Source organism: Mastigoproctus giganteus, chromosome 5, assembly GCF_048544385.1.
Source record: "Mastigoproctus giganteus isolate SK-2022 chromosome 5, ASM4854438v1, whole genome shotgun sequence".
Classification (NCBI taxonomy): Eukaryota; Metazoa; Arthropoda; class Arachnida; order Uropygi; family Thelyphonidae; genus Mastigoproctus; species Mastigoproctus giganteus.
The window spans coordinates 126,015,033-126,034,072 of NC_143579.1; the positions used below are offsets into that span (position 1 = coordinate 126,015,033).

At 35.9% G+C, this 19,040-nt stretch overlaps 1 protein-coding gene across 3 annotated transcripts in view; it reads right to left on the reverse strand.

Moving 5' to 3' along the window:
- The window catches only part of Abp1 (Actin binding protein 1), a 298,710-nt gene that overhangs the window by 88,563 nt on the left and 191,107 nt on the right, over window positions 1-19,040 (reverse strand). For all 3 annotated transcript variants that reach the window (XR_016546934.1, XM_090373450.1, XM_090373449.1), the window contains exons 7-8: window positions 14,926-15,012; window positions 7,744-7,869 (exon numbers count right to left, since the gene is read on the reverse strand). Coding sequence is in view for 2 of the 3 variants with exons in the window: in XM_090373450.1 (XP_090229576.1) it covers window positions 7,744-7,869; window positions 14,926-15,012 (213 nt within the window). In the remaining variant the exon portion in view is untranslated. The remainder of the gene's footprint in view (window positions 1-7,743; window positions 7,870-14,925; window positions 15,013-19,040) is intronic.

The following is a 19,040-nucleotide window of genomic DNA, read 5'->3' on the forward strand; positions in this document are numbered from 1 at the left end:
GACCATCATAGTCGCCTTTACGAAAACAAAAACCCTTCCCTTTACCTCTGATGGTAGTTACCTCCTTGAGTAAATCCCACTTCAACACACTGTGATCACTGCCACCTAGTGGTTCATTTATCTGCAGGTTCTTAATGCATGAAGAATCACTACTGATAATCAGATCAAGAGTATTGCTCCCTCTTGTTGCCTCATGAACATGCTGATGTAGAAAACAATCATCCAATAAATCCACAAAAGCCTTGCTAGTGTGCGAGTGACCAACCCACAAATTCCAGTCAATATCTGGGAAATTAAAGTCCCCCATTATAAGACTCTCTGATTTACTGGCCCACTCTATTTCCCTGTACAATATCTTATTATACTCATCAGAGTCATTAGGCCTATAGCACACTCCTACTCTCAATTTTGATTTCCCTATGCTTATGTCACACCAAACTGACTCGACGCTGCCCTGTCCATCGATGTCGACTGGCTTCACTTCCTTGGACTTTATGTGTTTCTTAATTAATAGCATAACCCCTCCTCCCCTCCTGTCCTGTCTATCCTTTCTATACACATTGTATTCGCCAAATTCCAGTTCCGCATTACTTATATCTGTGTGACACCACGTCTCTGATATCCCAACAATATCTGCCTTTGATGTTTTGAGCAATATATCAAATTCATCAAATTTATTTACCAAACTCCTAGCATTGGTGTACACGCAGGTATACATGCACCTGTTTCTATTCTTAGCTACCCTAACACAACCCATGTGTTTACTTGTACCGCAATGACTACCAGCAGTCTCTGAAATATCCTGCATCTTGTTTTTCAGACTTCTGCTCATTTCAATAGAAGCAGTGCAAGAATCACTTCCACCTCTGCCACTGGCTACTGTTAATCTATTAGTCCTTGTATCCCCCCCAACTAGCAGTTTTCCGACCCACCTAACACTGCCTCGACAGCATCAGCAAAAATTCTTGCACCCTTTCTATTTAAGTGTATCCCATCCCTGTAGAAGCAATCTCTCCTGTTAACAAGTACAGTCCAGGCTGAAAAAAATTCTACCCCTTGAGCCTTGCACAATCCCTCCAGGGACGAATTGATCGACAAGGCTCTCATCATATACTCCCTCCTATTGTGTCTGGGCAGAATTGCAGACACTTTCAAGTTCAACCCTAATTCACGGCTTTTTTTCAACAGTGACCTGTACTTGCTAAGTAATTCCGCCGGTCTCCTACTCTTAATATCATTAGTGCCAACGTGTACAACTATATCACCTTTTGTGCCCTTAAAAGATGATATCCGCTCTACAACGTCATCAACCTTTGCCCCTGGCAGACATACCCATATAAAACACATTCATAATGTTTACATTTATTTTTATTATAATAAGGATAGCTATTGAATAGATAACATGACAATTCTTATTTATCATTAATGTTAGGCATGATTTCTAAAATAAAGGTCCAACTAACTTCCTTTTTTTTTCCATAAGGCTTTGGTCTCATAAGTAAACCCTTCATATCTGCAAGTTATTTCCATCACTACAAATATCTAGATTTATTGTATCCTAGTATTGCTATTTAAACATTAATATTATTAGTATTACCATCTAACTCATAATACTAGGTTCAATTTTAACATAAAATTAAAAAATTTCAGCATAAATATGACAAAAAAGGTCTAGACCATAAATAGCCTAAACCTAAAAACAGATTGATAATACTGGGCCAACTTTTGTTTAGTGAGAACACTTATTCTTTATGGAAGAATTTCAAACAATTCTCAATAGCTGCCAGCTGGAATTTTCCATCACTGTTTCATGAATATATACAATTACCAATGTACAGTTAAAGGGCACCATACTAGCTTTGCCTTGATCCATCATTCCAGATCATCCACAAACTTTTATGGCATTATTCAGATAAGAAATATAAAAGTCTCCAAACATGTGGACAATGGTCTCCAAAAGTCTCTGGACAAAGCTCAGAATTGTACTGTCACAGTGTGAAGCTACTTCAAGATTAAGAATACAGAATATACCTGTTTGGCTTGAATTTCTGTAGACTGTAATTTTTGTGAAATAGATATGAAGAAAGGTTGTGCCATAGAACAAATAAAACAGATATATGAGAAAGAGAAAAAGTTGGTTCTATGAGCTTACTTGAATGTTGAATGGAAATCCATTCAACATTCGAACTGCTTTGGAAGAGTGTGATGAAATTACAGATGCCAATTCAGAAGAACGGCACCCGTGGATCTATATATCTGCAGAAAAGGCATGCAGAAGAAACAACACCTATGAGACAGAGAGTGAAAAGGCTGTAAGAGACAGTTTATTAATTAACTGCAATCACTTGAATAGTCTAGATGAAAAAAGATTTTGGGAGTACCACTGCAGATGTGAGAACAATATTCCAGGTTTGTAGAGAAAGTCAGCAATTATTTAGAAGAAATGTAATGCTAAGAGCAAAAAAATAATTCAGTTGGTTTTGATGTGGGGAAAGCAATATTTGTTTTGTGCTTATGCAGTGAATTGGGTTGAGCTAGTTAATTAGTTGGTTGGGTGATTGGTCTTACTTTATGACTGCAATGCTCTTACTCCATGGTTAAATTAAATTATAAAACATTCTACTAATATAATTACTACAAAAAAAGTGTATGTAATACAGAAAATCAAGCAAAAACTGGTGCAAAAAACCCAGCATAATACAGTATCATTCACTGATTTAAAACAGCCTGAAAATCTGGTAACAATGATTTGTCCTTTAAAGAAAGGAAAAAGACATTTGAGGTATTGCCAAGTGTAAAAGGCTTGGCAAAATTTCTGAAAGTGGCAAAACAATAATATGGCAAACATTACCAAAACATAGACATTCTATTAATCCAAAATAGCTTTAACAACTTTGTATGCTGATAGCAACATTGTAGATAAAATGTATGAGTATGTGGCAATATGGAGGGAGAGCCAAAATAGTGAATTTTTTTGCAACAATTATAAGCTGTGTCTACCCCGACGAGAGGTACTGCAGTACCATCAACAAAACGGCAAATTTCACCTATGCTGGAAAGCACAGCATTGTCTTTTGGTTTGAGGAAACAAAGTCAGCAACACCAGTTCACACTCATTTTTCAAAAGAATCATCAGAGCAGAAATTGTGTATCAGTGGTACAGAAGATTCATAAATATGGGATGCGGTGTACAGAGAAGACATGCAAACCAAGTGTGAGTGATGAACCAGTGGAGAAAGTGAGACATACGTTCCTCAGATGTATAAGAAAATCAACAACACGTTCAAGTCACGAACTGGGTCTGCCACAACCAACCATTTGGAAAGTGCTACAGAAATGTTTCCAGCTAAAGCCTTACCATAATCATTTGTCAAATGGTGAAAGTAATCACATGTGAAGACAAAGTGAAGCATACAAATTTCTATGTGGAAATGCAGGCAAAAATGATGTTGATGAGGAAAATAATCTGCTTGAGCACATTCTGCTCAGTGATGAATGCACATTTCACATTCGCGGCTGTCAATGCACACGATATCCATATTTGAGACACAGAAAAACCAGGTGAGTGCTTACTTGAACATGTTTGTGACAACATAAAAGTCAGAGAAAGCTTTCTTTGTTTCATCAAAAAAGGTCACTAGAGTTATCTCGATATTCTTGAAAATTTTCTGACAACACAAATCAGTGCTGATGACCCCAATGGATGACTGTTGTTCTGAAAAGATGGCATCCATCTGATTATCATTGGGAAGTAATAGAAGGGCTGGACTGGCACTTCCAAGGAAAATGGATTGGTTGTTCAAGTCCCATTCATTTGTCTCTGTGATCCCCCCCCCAAGTTCTCTGAATAGTGCAGACAGGCTGCTAGGACAGATAAGGATGTTGTAAATGATATCAGGAGTTCTGCAAGTAGGACAAGGAAGTGATGATCCCTTGTATAATGCAATAATTGGGCCACATCTTGAGTACTGCATAGTCATCTGGAAGCATGCAGAATTGCTATATAAGCTTGCTTTCTTGCATCATTTGCTACTACTAATAATAATAGTGCTTTACAGTTGCAAGGATTCTAGCCCACTGTCGTGAAAAACATTTTACCTTCTTAACTTTTATTTATTACTCAGGAAACATTATGAAGGTGGGCAATACACTAAATTGTCACAGTGGCAGCATTGTTTTTAATTGGGGGATTTTAATTGGGGGATTTTAATTTCCCAGATATTGACTGGAATTTGTGGGTTGGTCACTCGCACACTAGCAAGGCTTTTGTGGATTTATTGGATGATTGTTTTCTACATCAGCATGTTCGTGAGGCAACAAGAGGGAGCAATACTCTTGATCTGATTATCAGTAGTGATTCTTCATGCATTAAGAACCTGCAGATAAATGAACCACTAGGTGGCAGTGATCACAGTGTGTTGAAGTGGGATTTACTCAAGGAGGTAACTACCATCAGCGGTAAAGGGAAGGGTTTTTGTTTTCGTAAAGGCGACTATGATGGTCTGAGACAGTATTTAAATTCTATACAGTGGGACCAACTGATGATGTTACCAACAGCAAACTCAAAATGGGAAGCATTCAAGGAACTAATCTTGGTGGCTACCAGGCTTTACATACCAACTAAGAAATATTGTTCAAGGTTTAGGCCTAAATGGTTGTCAGATGGACTAATGAGACATGTGGCAGAGAAGAAAAATGCATGGGATACATACAAATTAATGGGTGACGTGGAAGCCTATGATAGATATAAGTTGGTCTGTAACCAAGTCACAAAGGAGATTAGGCAGGCAAAGGCAGACTACGAAAAATCCTTGGCAAAGGATGCAAAGAAAAACAGAAAGGAGTTCTTTACATACTTGAACTCGAGAAGGAAAGGGATGAATCAGATTGGTCCACTGGATATTGATGGTTCAACAGTTGAGGATCCTGCTCAGGTGGCTAACAATCTAAACGAGTATTTTGCATCTACATTCACGCATGAGGAGTTATTCAGGAAGGAGAATGATGTAGGTAAAGTAAACATTGGCAGTGAGCTGGATGATTTTGTAATAACTGAGAGGAAAGTGGAGGAGAGATTGTTGAGGATAAACATAAAAAGGGCACCTGGGGTGGATGGGATCTATCCAGTTATATTAAAGGAGGCAGCAAAGGAAGTATGCAAACCCCTAGCCATAATTATGAGAGCTTCTTTGGACTCAGGGGAGGTACCCATAGACTGGAGATGTGCAAATGTAACCCCAATTCACAAAGGAGGATCAAAGGCTGACACAAGTAATTATAGACCTGTTAGTTTAACTTCTGTTCCAGGTAAATTAATGGAGGCACTGGTTAAAGAAGCACTGCAGGATCATCTAGACAAGAATTCAGTTATAGCTCAGACGCAGCATGGTTTTGTTAAGGGCAGGTCTTGCCTGACCAATTTGATTGGATACTATGATGTAGTCACAAAAGAACTGGATGCAGGGAATAACTTTGATATTATATATTTGGATCTTAGAAAGGCTTTTGATACTGTTGCACATGGAAGACTGCAGCACAAATTGGAGCAATGTGGCATTGGAGGCAAATTGCTGCTATGGATAAGGGGATGGTTGAGTGGCAGAAGACAGAGAGTGGTAATCAATGGACACTGCTCAACGTGGACTAATGTTATTAGTGGAGTTCCTCAAGGTTCAGTGTTGGGTCCATTGTTGTTTTCGGTGTTTATGAATGATATTGATGATGGGATATCAAGTTTAATGTCTAAGTTTGCAGATGATACAAAGGTTGGCAGGGTCGTTAAGGACACTACTGACGCTATGCTGCTGCAACAGGATCTGGAAAGGTTGAACAGATGGGCTGAGAGGTGGCAAATGAAGTTTAACATTGACAAATGTAAAGTACTACATATGGGTAACAGTAACCCCAGAGCAATGTATCAACTCTGCGGTACTACACTGACAGTGGTGGAGAATGAAAAGGACCTGGGGGTAATTGTGCAGGCAGATATGAAGTTCTCTGAGCAGTGCAGACGAGCTGCAAGAGTAGCTCATGGTGTTTTGTCAATGATATACAGGAATTTTTCTAGCAGGGATAAGGAGGTGATTATTCCCTTGTATAAGGCAATGGTTAGGCCACATCTTGAGTACTGTATACAGGTCTGGAGGCCTCATTTCAAGAAGGATGTAGAGCTGCTGGAACGGGTACAGAGAAGGGCAACAAGATTAGTAAATGGAACAAAGGGTTGCTCTTACGAAGAAAGGCTTAAGTTTTGCAAATTACAGAGTCTGGAGACTAGGCACTGGCGAGGTGATCTGATAGAGGTGTATAAGGCTTTGAATGGTTTGAGCATGCTCAATGCCAATGGGATTCTTCATCTTTCTCAGAATAATCACCTCAGAGGGCATAAATTCAAATTGAGGAAGGACGGATGTCGGATAGATGTGCGGAAATTTGCCTTTGGCCAGCGGGTGGTTGGTTGGTGGAACCGACTTCCATCACTTGTTGAAGTTGATAGCCTAAACAAATTTAAAGCTCAACTGGACAGGTATTTCGAACGAACGGAGGGGTGAAATGGGAGAGGGTTTTTTTTTTTTTTTTGGCTGATGCTGAATAAGCTTGCTTTCTTGCATCATATGCCTCTACTAATGCTAATGCTAATGCTAATTGTTTTACCCCTCCACTGGAACCTTGCATAATTCATATTTTCTTCCTGTACACAAGAAATTATTACCTGAAGATATTATTTTATTATCCAGTAATATTACCATGCTATTACATCATAGTGAATACTTGCCATTTGCAGAGTATGCAGCAGGCACACGTTTCCGCAACTTCCTATGTATAAAGGCATGCAACCGCTAGCACATGCTTTGTTTCTAAGAATGAGATCATAAGAACATGTTTCTTTGAACCAGCTCAGGTGTTCTTTAAGCTGAAAAGCATTCACTTTATTATACATTGAGACCAAATTCCTTTTCCTCGTGAATGTGAATGGCTAATGCATTTTTCAAGTTTAAAGTTCTGTCCCTTATAGAAAAATTTCCATAAAAATCTTAACTTCACATTTATTATAGTTCATAAGGTGCAAGAAAGACCAAGCATTTGTTGTACCAGCAAAAAAATCAATACCTATGCGTTTCTGTTTTTTTTCAATAGATACTGATCACTCGTAGTCATAATGGCAACACGCGCACACAGACTGATTTTGCATATCTTATCTGTCAAAGTGTTATAGTTTTCAGTGATAATTTTATGATATTTTGTATTCAATGGTAAATTTCAATCTTCAGACTTTTTAATTTTATAACTGCAGTCAGCTACAGAATATTTAGGCTGCATGTTAGAACCACATCCTCTTTTCCCTAAACAGAGGATTTTAACAACCCAGTGTACAATACTTTACATACAGCATAATTAACTAATAAAATCATTCAGTGTTCCACCGAGTCTTTAAGATTATTAGACAGTTTTGTTCCTTATAAAAACTATATCATATGATATACACATTGATTTCTGCCAGCTTACATTCACTTTTGAAGTACTTTTTAGGGGGGAAATATGCTTTCTTGGGTTAGCTGGAATTGCATTACAGCATCATAACATTTCTATAGGAATTAAGTCTGATTAATCAATTCTGAAAAAATGAACAGGTTTTTGGAACCAGTTGTTTTCAATAATTCAATAAGTGGTGCATTTCATTTATATAAATAAGACAGATTGTTTCAGATAGCTTTAATTACTTAGGATTAGAATGTTACCTACCCAATGACGTCGTTCTATCTCTGAACTTTTAAAAGCATTTTCAGCATTCTTTTCAGCCTCTCTCATTTTACTAATGGAAAGAGCTCTTTCTTTCACTATTTCTTCTCTAGCATGAGCTTCTTTTATCTATAATTAAAATATAAAAAATCTTGTTTTTAACATACACTCAAACCTCCTGAATCCACATTTCCAAACCTAATGGTCAAAATTATTACATTTTGAGTTACAAGTAAAAATTCTACCATATATACCTAACATCTGTGATTGTATAGTTGTTTCACCACTTGCCACTCATTTGAAGCAGTGCAGATTAGAACTCCATTAGAGACCAATAAAATTCTTAAATTCCTCTAATCATGGATTCAAACTCTTTTTTTCTCAGTTTCTTGAAGACAGTTGACAATTATTTGAAGAAATATCATCTCACCATTTTCAAAATTTCTTCATATTTTCTTCTTATTGGGCGTTATGCGTAAATATTAAATTCATCAGCATCATAAGTTCCTCCAAAAACCCTTAATGTTTCAGCTTTTACTCTCTTCTAAGCAATTAAAATTAAAATTTGAATTAAAATTTGAATCTTTCAACATAGCCCTTGTGTTGTCTTTTTAACAGCAAAAGTTAAAATAGTTACTTTTAACAGTAAAAGTGTCAGTAACAGCCTCAAGACTGGCTTTGAGAACTTTTGGTTTAACTTCTCCACTTTTTTTTTTTTTTCCCGACATTGCATAAATGTCCTTTTATTTTATTATTTTATTTTTTTCTGGACAAGCTGCATGCTTATTGCCAAGTTGAATTTCTTTTGAAGTGCTATCCACAGGGACATCCACACTCATTGTTTCTGTGATGAAAGCAGAAATATAAGGAGTATTTAATAGGTTCCACTTATAGTATTTTGTTTTATTTTTGAGCACTGATCCAAATGATTTGCAGCATGGATTCATTAAAATCTAAGGCACACTATGCTGGCAACACTTGCAATCAATTTACATTGATTTTTCCTACCCTAACAGTTTAAAGATATTTGAGATCCATACTAAAACAGAAAAAAAAAAAAAAAACTGTAAATGTAATGGAACAGTCATAACAAAGGAAAGAAACAGAAAACAATATGAAATAGCAAAGGTTGAAGAATTATATTTCAATGCAAGAAATAAAACAATTTGGTAATTGTATACATCTGTGTTTATTTTCCATCTTGGGGAGGCATGAATCATTTCAGTTACAGAAGCCATTGTATGTACCTGTGTCCATTTTCCATCTTTGCCTAGTTTTTGCCTCTCAAGGTTTGGGCTTATGCTCACACCAGAGTCAACAGAATGAATTCTCCATAAATCATGTTAAATTACTAATACTATTTTCTACAAATAACAAAACCAAAAAGTGAATTTTATATTCTCCAGACATATTGGTTTCAAATCAAATCAAGATGGTGTCCTCTATTAGCAATGTGTGCTGATCTGTGTATAACAACCTGAGTGTAAGTGAGCAGCTAAGCAGTGAATGGAAGAAAACCTTTCCAATTAAACACATATGCTCATAAACTCTAATACAGCTAAGTATTATGGACCAGTATTGAGGTTTATGATCTACATGTCAAAGCAGTAAAAGTCAGCATTATACTGCAAATGCAAGCATTGAAATAATTTACCATCTGCATTCTTCTATGTATTCAGTTTTGATAGTGGTGATGCTCTGGCAGCAGAGGGTCAGAGGATGAGTTTCAGTCATGAAGGTTTTAGGCTTATGCTAACATTACAGGTGACTATTATCCATGGGTTGATTTAAATCGTTAATATCATTTTATACAAATAGCTTTTATGACACATATACAAATACTCTGATATATTATTCGTAGTCCTGCAAGCATTCATTAATAGAAATTACCTGTCATCTGAAGAGAGACCAGTAAGTAGAGAAACAGTTGTTTTAGATAAAAAGGAGGTTCTGGTGAAGCTAGCATGCAAAATGATAGCATTTTAAGTTGATTTATGGATAGTAGTGTCATCCATAAGCTACAATGTAAAAATAAGCCCAAACCTTACACTAAAACTTGTCTTCTGTACTAACCAAAGTATCTCCAAGATGGAAATCTGAATGAAAAATCAATTTATTTTTACTGTAAACAGACAGTAAAAAAAAAATAAAATAAACAAATCACTTAGAAGTTATAGTATGTCTTAAAGTACTGTTTTATTGGACTAAATTCAAAAAAATAGCAAGGGCTTAATTTTTCAGTACTCACCTTGATCGATCTGCAATTGTTATGGTTCGAATGGCAAGAGGTGACTAGCTTTAAGGTGATTGGTTCTTAAATTAAGGGGTAGGTAAAATAGTAATTATGATGGAAACGGGATTAAAATATGTGCAAGGAAGCAGAAGTGCACTAACTCCGTCCTTGGTTGTCATTAAATTGGGTTAAATTGGGAATCTCTAAATAGTGGATAAGCCAAAAGTCGTAACGAAGGACTTTCGTTAAAAAACGTCTTCAGTTGGCAAGTTAAATGAAAAGGGAACGTGTACTGTATTTAAGAAGAATTTTGTAATCCCGTGATGCACTGTGTTACTTGCGGGAATCTCAGATTGGTGAGATTCCCAACCGGAGTTGGGAATCTCAGATCTGAGATAGATCAAGGTGAGTACTGAAAAATTAAGCCCTTGCTATTTTTTGAATTTAGTCCAATAAAACAGTACTTTCAGACATACTATAACTTCTAAGTGTCCAATTATTAGATTTCCTTAACGCATAAAATACACCTAATCTGCACCGTTTTCATCCCAATGCCTTTGAACTTGCCAGATAGTAAGATATGATTTTCACAAATACTTATCAAGCATTTCATTAACAAATTACATATCACCTTTCTACAGAAATGCCTAAATCACAATGTGATTTCGAAATTCGCCCGTATATTCCCAAATAAAATCTACAAAAAATACCCACACATTGGGCGTCAAACTTCCATCGCCACTCTGGTTTGGAATCTCACCAATCAGAGATTCCCGCAAGTAACAAAGTGCATCAAGGGATTACAAAATTCTTCTTAAATACAGTACGTGTTCCCTTTTCATTTAACTTGCCAACTGAAGACGTTTTTTAACGAAAGTCCTTTGTTACGACTTCTGGCTTATCCACTATTTAGAGATTCCCAATTTAACCCAATTTAATGACAACCAAGGACGGAGTTAGTGCACTTCTACTTCCTTGCGCATATTTTAATCCCGTTTCCATCATAATTACTATTTTACCCACCCCTTAATTTAACTTGCCAACTGAAGACGTTTTTTAACGAAAGTCCTTCGTTACGACTTTTGGCTTATCCATTATTTAGAGATTCCCAATTTAACCCAATTTAATGACAACCAAGGACGGAGTTAGTGCACTTCTACTTCCTTGCGCATATTTTAATCCCGTTTCCATCATAATTACTATTTTACCCACCCCTTAATTTAAGAACCAATTTCTTAAAGCTAGTCACCTCTTGCCATTCGAACCATAACAATTGCAGATCGATCAAGGTGAGTACTGAAAAATGAAGCCCTTGCTATTTTTTAAATTTAATAAAAAATCACTAATGGCTTCTTGAAATTAGACTTCAACTATATAATCAAAATTAATATTATTAAACCAACTGGGATTTTTGTTATTTAACACTAGAGGTATGATGATTTTCAAAATATCTCTAAGTATTATATAGTGCATGTGGTTAAATTAATTGCTCTCAGCAATTAATTTAACACATATAATTCAACAGTCCTTCACAGCACTGTTCTCCATTTAAGTTAAAATCTGATACAAATTCACAAAATTATTTTAATTGTACTTCAATAATACTAATGGACCAAATATAATTAATAACAAGTTAGTTAATATATCCAGAGCATTAAATTACAGGTACAATAACAAATAATAATTCGTGACCTGCAACAAAAAAAAAAAAAAAAAAAAAAAAGCAACCTTCCCTTGTTCCTGCTATAGTCTCCAGGCTCCTTTGTATAAAAAAGGGCAAGAGCTTGATGATCAGTTGATCACTCAAGGAATGCAATAAAAGTTAAGGAAAGTAGAACAGTGGAATTGGTTTATATTAGTTCATCTTTTTGCACTGTGAGTGTAATTGTCATCTTCTTGTCTGTCTGTTGAGTTCAAAGTCAGAGAGAGATCAGCCTGAGCTGGGTTTAAGTGTTCCATGACTACTTCTTTTTGCCATGGGTGTGTATACTGGCTCTGACATGGGTAAACAGACGTGGTGCCAACAAGTGACCAAGCAGCTGTATAAGTTAATGTGTTAGTTGGATTAGTAGAGTTAACAAGAAAAAAGAAAGGTTTCTTTCTTTGCTTTCTGGACCTTGGTTTACTTTTACTTTGAAAAACTTTATAAGAAATATGGATTTGACGAGAAAACACTAATTGGAAAAGAATTACCTCACTTTGTTGCAAGAGATATGTCATTTTGAAATTGCTTTAGTATTGCCTGATCCCTAATGGTCGGTACTCGGGGCCAAGAGAAACATGAACAGACTTTCTATACAAGTGAAAGTATGCCTAGAATTATCAGTTTACTTTGCTTCTTTGGGATTGCATTCATTAAAAGTTTGCAACTCACAAGTTATTTTTCTTGGGGGAGTTCATTAATTTCTCTTTCAAACCTTCTTTGCATCATGAACTGGATTTGGATGAGTCAATGCCACTCACTAGTTACCACTTGCACTTTTCAATATGGTAATTTCTGGAAAGTGCTCATATGACTTTTCTCCCTACTAACCACTTCTTTAAACAGACTCGTCAGAGATTGCCACTGAAAGACATACATGCTTCAAAATCTATTTTACTTCAGTGGAATGAACTTACTGAAACAGTTTAAATATATCTTTCTTTTTAAGCATCTTATTGTTCACCAAATTTTCATCCACTTTCACAGGAAGTCATGCAGCCCCCTTGTCAGCAATAGAATTAATTGGAAGGGTAGCCTATTACCAATAAGTGCTCACGCTCCTCCTTTAATCTCCTTGTTATTCCAGTTTTTAGGATCCATAACAGGAGTATCAATATTAAGTGTAAGACAGATTTTTAAAGGAATTCCACATATTTTCAAAAAATATTTCAGCAAAGTCACCTTCCAATACTGGCACTACAAGTAAGTTGTTTTTGACCTTTCCTCATGAAACAGAAATTGTCAAAAAGAAAAGAATATTTTTCCTTTTTTTTTTTTTTTTTTTTTTTAAAACAGAGGTTGCCACAATGGGCAACCTCTGTTGAAAAAAATTCCCTCTCTGAGAAATTTCATTAATAATGCCTGCTGTTTATTTTCTTCCCTGATCATATTTTTTTGTTACTTCACAAAAAAATATTCCAGGAATACATATGTTTGAACAGCATGACTATATGATTTTGGCAATTGAGAGGAAGATTACATTCAGTTATAAAAGAAATGAACATTCAACACATGAGAGCATCATGCTCACAGAGAAATGCTATATCTATTTTTGCATTTCTACCTAAACAGTGCGCACTGTCTTTATTCTTTTTTGTTTGCAAATACTACATTTTCTGGATTTCATAATACCACAGAATGTCTAGATCGTAGATATAGCTTAGCTTAATTTTTCAGCACTCACCTCATGAAAAATTAAGATAAGCTATATCTACGATCTAGTCATTACATCACAGCACATAAGGACTCCTTAAAATATCATCAGTCAATTTACCGCAGAATGTTTAAAAAATTCAGAATTTAACAGTGTTACTATATTTTTTTGTAAAAAAAAATTGTATTATGACAGTGAGCTGGAGAAAGCAGAGAAAATTATTCAATAACATGGTTTCTCAATCACAAATGCAGATAGCTGGCAGGCAGGAATAAATATACAGTAATTTTATTTTAAGATTATCTTCAGAACTGTGTTTAGCAGGATTATGTATTTGTATGTACAGCTGATTTTTTTAAACAGTGGATTATTAAAAAATCCACATTGACAGTGATATGTGTACAGCTGTTTTTTAACAGTAGTGAAAATAAAAATGAAGAAATTAGTGTGTGTGTGTGTGTGTGTGTGTGCGTGCGTGCGTGAGCAAGTGAGAAAAACTTCTCACTTGTTCAGAGAGAAAAACTGCGAGAAAATTTGCATTTTCTCTCAATGCGACTCTTCAGTAAACAGCTATCTTCAAAAAAGATGACTTACAATGAAAGGAGTACCTGATTAGATAGACCTCCATGAAGATTTCTACGAGAGTTTAATGAGATTATAGTTTTTCATTTATTTGGAAAGATATAGTTTTGAATCCTGTTAGAGACTAAAAGACTTCTTCAAAGCCTCTTCAATCAAGAATTTCTTTAGCAAATCTCAAGGAGAAGCAAGACATTATTCTCCCATGAGATACTGCAAGTTTTTGAACCAGCCTGCGCAATTCACAAATTGCCAGCAAATGTGCATTTTTACATGCAGCATACCAGTGGGATGATAACATCTAGATGAGCAAAGTAGTCAATGTGCCAAGCTTTGCCCAAACAACAACACTGAATTTTCTGCCTTCTGATTTTGAAGAATCATCTACATGCAATAACATGATTTAATAATACACAGAAATTGTTAGACACAAACCTTCTTCAAAACTACATCTTATAACTTAGTTATCTCTATGGACATAATTAATTTAAATCACAACTGCATCACATAAAAAAGATTAAATACCACATGCAAAGAAAAATTGTACACCTGTTATCTCTGACATCTTGAATGATGATATACCAATGTGTGATGCAAAGACTAGCATTCAAGAACCAATTTTTGAACTACACATATATTTTTAAAATCAGAATTAAACAGCGATGCCACAAATTTCTGTGAAAAATTCTATTAATCAGGGAATGTGAAGAATATTTAAAAATAATGTGAAATGAGGAAAATAAAATAGGTAGATATGTCAAATGTTCTAGAGTTAATTACACTGATTTTCATAGTTTAATTAAAAAAAAAAAAAATTTAAATGCACGACTACCTTAATTTTTGTAGTTACAGAATAACTTAATATACAATGAATGTATTTTTGAGTACGCTTCCAAACACCTAATCATGTTTTGGCACCCACTGATGCCTCCCAAGACAAAATTAATTGCTGAAAAATTAACTACATAACATAACTTAAACCTAACTAATTTTATAGCACTTACAAAGAATAAATACCTCTCTTTCTTTCCTTTCCCGTTCAAGTTTTGACCTCTCTTGTTCAGCTTTCTTTCTCTCCTCTTCTATTCGCAACTTTTCTTCTTCCTGTATAAAAAATAATTTATACAGTAAGTCCCCGACTTATGTAAGCCCAAGTTACATAACTTTGGACACACAAATTTTTTTACACTCAAATTTTTTTTTTAGGACTGTATAATTTAAAACAGTAAAAATATAAAAAAAAAAAAGCAATCAATAATGACGAACACAATACGCATAAATTGCATAAGTGAGATGCCAAGTTAGTAATGAGTTTATAAAGCTTAAAAAATAGGAATGAAGAGAAGATTCTTAAACTTCATTTATTATTTTTTTTTATATGACTGAAGATTTCAGTGAAGGGGATACACATTTTACCATTATAATGAAAAAAAAACTGCAGAATTCCAGCTATTGGTATTATCACAAATGCAATAAGATCAAGTTTACTACCCGTTTATAGTGAATTGTACTAACAAAAAAGCCGAATAAACTAAAAAGTGTTTTTTTTTTTATGTAAACCCCAAACAAGAGAGGTATTAGAACCTATATTACTTAGTACCGTGCTTGGGATGGAGGTTGAGAAGATGAAAGAAGATATTTGCTGACATTGGACTTGAACTTCTGTAGACTGTAATTTTCAGGAAATACGTAAGGTTGTTCCAGAAAACAGCAGTTGAATGAATAAACGAGGAAGATGAAAAGTTGGTTCTGTGAGTTTAAAGTTGGACAGTAAATGGATGTTGGCTGGTGGCTGCATGTGTTTGGACTGTTTTGAAAGAGAGAGCAGGAATTATAGAAGCCAATTCACAAGAACAGTGCCCATGGAGGTATCAGTAGAAGAGGCATGCAGCAGAAACAGTATGTCTATGAGACAGCGAGTGGGGAGACTCTGTTAGAGATAAATCATTAATTAACCTAACGGCACTCTTCTGAACAGAATCAAGAAGCCTGAGAGAGGTTTTGGGGGCACCACCCCAGAAGTGGGAACAATATTGCACGGTGGGGCGGATTTGCGATTTATACAGAGTGAGCAGCTGTTTGGAAGAAAAGTAGCACAAAGAGCGAAAGAGAAAACCAAGTTTTTTAGATGCAGAGGAAGCAGTATTTGTAATGGGCTTGTGCCAAGAGAGATTAGAAGTCAAGGTAATCCCCAAAAGAGATATATCATTTTGCCTAGAAATCGGAGTGTCACCAAAGATAAGCATAGGAGCAGAAGAATCCTGTCTGCGAGATATAAGACAAGACTGAGTTTTAGAAGGGTGGAAATCAACTAAGTTGTCTTTGCCCCACTGGAGAATTACCTGAAGATCGGCATTTAAGGAATTGGTAGCAGATTTCTGAGAAGTTGAAGCTGATTGAGCAGGGAAAGTTTCTCAAAATGGAAAGTGAAATGCAAAGTGCTATCATCAGCAAAACTATGGATAGGATTTCCAGTCAATGGAAGACAGTCATTAATATACAAGAGGAAAAGAGTGGGAGAAAGAACTGAACCTTGAGGGACACTGGCATTAGTGGAGAAGTTAGAAGACAGAGAGCCATCTACCATCACCCTCGGTGAGCGATCAGAGAGAAAGCTAGATAACCAATTACAAAAACAGTTGGCAAACCATAAGATGGAAGCTTGTTTAGAAGACCTTTATGCCAAACACAATCGAAAGCCTTTGATATGTTAAGAGCAACTACTGGTGTTTCACCGAACCTTTCCGTTGAATTAGTCTATAAATGGGTAACATAAGCCAGAATATTATCAGTGGATCGACACTGACGGAATTCATACTGGCGATAGTTGATCAGACGGAAGGTTTCTAGGTAGTTTAAAAGTTGGCAGTTAAGTGATTTCTCCATTACTTTAGAAAGAGTAGAAGTAATTGCAATGGGACGATAATTGGATGGGAGGGATTTGTCACCCTTTTTAGTAACTGGCTGGATATGAGCAAATTTCCAAGCAGAAGGAAAAACACCTTTGGAATAAGAAAGTGAAAAAATGCGGCAAGGAATAGGAGTAAGTTCAGGAGCACAAGCTTTGAGAACAAATGGAGAAATAACATCGGGACCTGGAGCTTTCTTAGCATCAAGATTCATCAAAATCCTTCTGACATCCTTTTGATGGAAGACCACACTAGGCATTGAAACAAGCCAATTATGACAGGCAACATTCTTCTCTTGAACAGCATGTTGGGAATGGAGGGAGGTGTTTTACCAAGATCATTAATACATGCGTTGGAAGAAAATGGGATGCTAGCAGATCAGCTTTATCCTTGTCTGAAGTGACAACAGAACCATCTGGACAGAGCTGGGAGCAGAGATGGGCAAAAGTTGCGGCCAATAGCTTTGGCAAGAGACAAAAATGCTTGGTTACCATTAGGGCAAGAAGCAAGTTTTCTACTCTTAGCCTGTTCAAACTCTAGTTTGGACTGATTAATAACTGCTTTACAATTGTTGCGAGCTTGGGTGTAGGCAGAAAATTAAACTGAAGAATTAGAAACAAGCCAATTATGACAGGCAACATTCTTCTCTTGAACAGCCTTAGCAAATTTATTGGAAACCCAAGGTTTAGATAAAGGACGAGATTTTAAAGTGGAGTGTGGGATAAAGGATTCCATTCCTGCAAGAATAATTTCACTGACATTATTTTTTTGATGTCAATCAGAAGTTTTGAAACAGTAATCCGACCAAGGAAAAGAAGAAAAGAAATCTCGCAGTTCATCCTATTTTGCATTCTTGTAATGCCAAACAACATGAGGATGGGAATAGCCATGAGATAAAGGCTCCATTGGAGAAGAGACAATCCCCAAGTTGTGATCTGAAGTGCCTAAAGGACCTCTCACTACGACCGTGTACTTAGAAGGGTTGTTTGTGAGAAAAAGATCAAGCGTGTTGGCTGTATGGTTAGGACTGTCCAGTATTCTTGTAGGTAAATGAACAATCTATGCAAGGTCATTAGTAATTGCAAAAGCCTCAGCATCTTGACCAGCTGGGTCGGTGTGACTAGAAAACGGAAGCCACCTGGAGTTGTGAACATTAAAATCACCAAGGAAAATTACCTCACTGTTAGGAAAGTTGGACTGGAGAAAATCAAGTTGCAAAGAGAGGAGGTCAAAGAGCTTCAAGTGATTAGTGGAGTTGGGAGAACGGTAGAGACAACAGATGAATTTGACACAATGAGGTAGAGAGATTTTAAGCCAGAGAAGATCAAAGAGAGGAGATTCCAAATTGCCAAGTCTCTGACAGGGAATATCAGAATGGACATATGCACAAGTACCACCTTTGAGGGAAAAGGAATCATACAGCGAATAATTTGGACATCTGAGATGAGCAGTAGTTGAATGAGCAGTACAAGAAAGTGCAAATTGCTTTTATTGTTTTATGATCGTGACATCCAGAAATGTGATTCAGTAAAATGTGAGCTCGCGTGAGGTGATAATAGTGTGTTTCTGCCTTAACCCTGTGAAGTTCTTTACAGAAAATTTCATTTTGATTTATAATGGTGCTGACTACGATAATAAGTGACAGCGCTACTAATAAATCTACCAAAAAAAAAAAAGTGATCAATTTGGATCAGAAAATTAAAATAATGATGTATGAAAAAGGTTAAATATTTGCAAGAATCCCCAGGAATTCATATTGTCAGTGTCAACAATGAACATAATAATAAAGAATAAAGACAGAATACGAGAAGCAGTGAAGAGATCAGCACCAATGAAGTCAATTATAAATAACCAAGGCTACGAAATACATATCAATTTTTACAGTACAATAACATGCGTTTTTTCTTCCTTTTATGTTTTCTTTTCTTATGTGCCCCTCCAGCTACTTCACTGCTGTCCCCATATTAAGTTTTTAATTTAGCTAATTAAAAAATATAAAACTATATTTCTTTATTCTCCTGAATATATTATGTGGTTTTTGTAATTTTGGCATATTAGGGACATACAGGAGGCCCCCATTATAACGCGGTTCGCTTTATGCTGATTCGCTATAACGCGGTTCTTATATTATAACCCGTATCTGATTATAACGCTCTTTTACAGATTGCATTTTTGGCATATTTAACAAAATTGTTTCATTTGATGGAGTCAATAACTTGAAAA